This window comes from Citrus clementina, unplaced genomic scaffold, assembly GCF_000493195.1.
Source record: "Citrus clementina cultivar Clemenules unplaced genomic scaffold, Citrus_clementina_v1.0 scaffold_9, whole genome shotgun sequence".
NCBI classification, from domain to species: domain Eukaryota; kingdom Viridiplantae; phylum Streptophyta; class Magnoliopsida; order Sapindales; family Rutaceae; genus Citrus; species Citrus x clementina.
Window position 1 is genome coordinate 15,001,369 of NW_006261964.1, and position 3,561 is coordinate 15,004,929.

General features: G+C 38.0%; 1 protein-coding gene across 1 annotated transcript; it reads right to left on the reverse strand.

Annotated features, from left to right (window-relative positions):
- Positions 1-597: 597 nt before the first annotated feature.
- Positions 598-2,768, reverse strand: LOC112099297 (the record flags this gene model as incomplete). Its single annotated transcript, XM_024186648.1, has 4 exons — positions 598-601; positions 721-1,756; positions 1,826-2,084; positions 2,166-2,768. Coding segments are annotated over 4 exons (1,902 nt in total), but the record flags the coding sequence as incomplete, so codon positions are not given.
- Positions 2,769-3,561: the final 793 nt, after the last annotated feature.

Genomic DNA, 3,561 nt, shown 5'->3' on the forward strand with positions numbered 1-3,561 from the left:
GTTGCGTGCTCGGGCTGGGGCTGGTTTGCTGCTGGTGTGCTGCAAGCGGCTGGAGAAGAAAACAAGATCTGGAAAATTAGGGATTTTGTGAACAATAATTTTTTTTTTTTTTTTTAGTGATGAATCACTTTGAGACACCAAAAATTTCAGAAGTACTTTTTTAATAAGCACGTGGGCACACCTTAAAACTATTTTACTTTAAAAATTACAGAAGTACTTTTTTAATAAGCACGTAGGCACGTCTTAAAACTATTTTACTTTAAAAATTACAGAAGTACTTATTAGTTAAAACGTGGGCACGCCTTATCAAAAAATTTCTTCTGACCAAAATAAGCAAACACAAATTTTTTTTTTTTAAATCTGAATCAAAACTAAAAGAAGATAAAACAAAAACCAAAATAAACAAATCATTTGGGTTGCCTCCCAAAAAGCGCCTTTGTTTTATGTCTTTGGCTAGACACATTTATGCATCAATCTCCATAATTGGGACTCTCAAGAGCCACATCCTCCACAATATTCACCGAAAAACCTTCATAAAAAGGTTTTAAGCGATGACCATTAACCTTAAAAACTTTGTCAGAGGTCGGACTCCGAATCTCAACTGCACCATGAGGAAAAATATTAGTAACAATAAAAGGTTCAACCTAACAAGAACGTAATTTACTCGGAAAAAGTTTAAGCTTAGAATGAAAAAGAAGAACTTTTTGACCAACAGAGAACTCCTTTCTCAAAATCATTGTATCATGAAATGTCTTCGTCTTTTCCTTGTAAAAAACTTCCTGCACTATAGGGTTAATAACATCCACAGAAAATACCGAATGTTCCTCACTAGGATATTTCATGGCATCATTCATATTGAATTCTATAACCTCTCCATCAAACTCCATAGTGAGAGTCCCTTTATGTACATCCATTTTAGTCCTAGCAGTCTTAAGAAAAGGTCTTCCTAGCAAAATTGGGACAGAATTAGAGGAGTTATCATCTTCCATATCAAGTACATAAAAATCAGCAGGAAAAACCAACTCATTAACTTGTACTAAGACATCTTCTAATACCCTATCAGGATATGCATTAGACCTATCAGCTAGTTGAATTATCACGCCAGTTTCTTTTAATGGACCAACATTCAAAGATGAATAAATGGAACGAGGCATGACATTAATAGAAGCTCCTAGATCTAACAAAGCCTTTTCAATTCTAACACTACCAATTTTACAAGGGATAGTAAACATACCTGGATCCTTGCACTTAGGAGGTAGTTTCTTTTGGAGAACTGCTGAAACATTCTCCCCCATGTGAACTTTTTCATCTCCTCTTAATTTTCTCTTAGAGGTGCACAGTTCCTTAAGGACTTTAGCATATCGAGGTATTTGTTTTATAGCATCTAATAAAGGAATATTTACCTCAACCTTGCGAAATGTCTCAAGGATGTCTTTCTCTTGTTCCTCCTTCTTGGATTTTGCAAACCGGCTTGGAAAAGGAGGAGGTATCACAATAGGTAGGGGTTTCGCTCTGGTGGGTTGCGCATCTTGAGATTTAGGCATCAATTCATTCTTCTCAAGCTCCTCTTCTACATGCTTTGTCACTTTCTTACTAGGCTCTTGCAACTCCTTCCCACTTCTAAGGATGACAGCACTAATGTTTTTCTTTGGATTCACCTCAGATTGTGAAGGCAATCTCCATAATACTTGAGACTCCAGACGGCTCACTGTAGTCGCCAATTGACTCATTTGGTTCTCCAAGTTCTGAATGCTTGCTGTAGTTGCCTGTTGAAATTGTTGAGTGTTAGTCGCAAGTGATTTAATAATTTCTTCAAGAGATATACCTGACTTGGAGTTTGACTGTGGGGGTGTTGGTTGTCTTGGTGGATACTGTTGTGGGAATCCTGACGGCCTAACTCCATAGCTGAAGTTGGGATGATCCTTCCATCCCGGATTGTATGTTTGTGCATAAGGATCATACCTCCTCTGAGGCATGCCTGGAAATCCTCCAACTGCATTGGCTTGTTCAACGTGTTCTTCTTGAAGTGTAGGACACATATCAGTTGAATGACCCATATTGTAACAAATGCCACAAGTCTTCACCTGTTGCACATTACTTACAACAAACTTTTCCACAAGAGAAGTAAGTTTATCTAAACGTTGTTCAACAGAAGAAATATTTACCTCATTCACCGTTCTTGAAGTGGCATCTTGTCTGCTGCCAAATTGTTGTGCATTGGCAGCCATATTTGAGATCAACTCCCTTGCTTGAGTAGGGGTCTTGTTCACCAACACGCCTCCACTAGCAGCATCTATCATACTCCTATCCATCAATGATAATCCTTCGTAAAAATATTGAATAAGAAGTTGATCAGAAATCTGATGCTGAGGACAGCTGGCACACAATTGTCTGAATCGCTCCCAATACTCATACAAAGTCTCCCTAGGAAGTTGTCTGATCCCACAAATGTCTTTTCTGATGTTAGCAGCTCTTGAAGCAGGAAAGTACTTCTCGAGGAACTGCTTCTTCAAATCATTCCACGTTGTAATCGATCCAGGAGGCAAGTAATACAACCAATCTTTAGCTAGCCCATCTACAGAGAACGGAAAAGCACGCAGCTTAATCTGCTCTTCAGTCACGCCTTGTGGTCTCATACTTGAACACACAACATGAAACTCCTTAAGATGTTTATGAGGATCTTCACCTGCAAAACCATGAAACTTGGGTAATAAATGAATAAGACCAGACTTTAATTCAAAATTTACCTCCAAGTCTACATATTGAATGCAGAGTGGTTGTTGATTCAAGTCTGGTTCAGCTAACTCTCTAAGAGTTCTTTCTACAGGTGCAACTCTATCCATCACTTGTTCTTCTGAATCGCTAGATGATTCAACTAAATCAGGCACCGTATCTGTTTCAGAAAGCAAAGGCGACGAGGATCGTTGCTTAGCTTGCTTTGTCTGCTGTCTCAGCTGGCGAGCTGTCTTCTCAATTTCAGGATCAAACGAAAGTGTGCCTGTACGAGAAGAACGAACCATACACCAAGTAAAACGTAAAAAGGATTAAATAAATGACACCAATCCCCGGCAACGGCGCCAAAATTTGATGGGTGTCGAAGCCAACAAAAATAAATTCCTACTCTAAATAAATTGTGTATAGTGATTGAGTAGGGTCGTGTCCACAGAGATCGGTAATTATTTAAATCATTTTGAAACGTAAAACGTAAAATGGGGGAATTGTTGACAATAATAAAAATCAAATTAAAATAACAAAAATGCAAATTAAAGTTGTAATTCAAATTAGAGAAAGCTCTGGTTGAAGGAATTAACTCAGCTTGATTCGACTACTGATCATTGATTCAAATATAGATTATTATTACTTATGAATAGACCGGTTATAGCTACTGAGACCCTCTAATAGCCAATCTCTCCTTAACTAGTCGATAACCAAGATACGACCGTTGGTTATTTCCCTAATCAATAGACAACCCTAGATACGATCATAGGATTTAATCAATTGACAGCCTGAAAAGCCAGAGAGACCCAAATCCTAATCAACACATATGATGATTCATTTAAA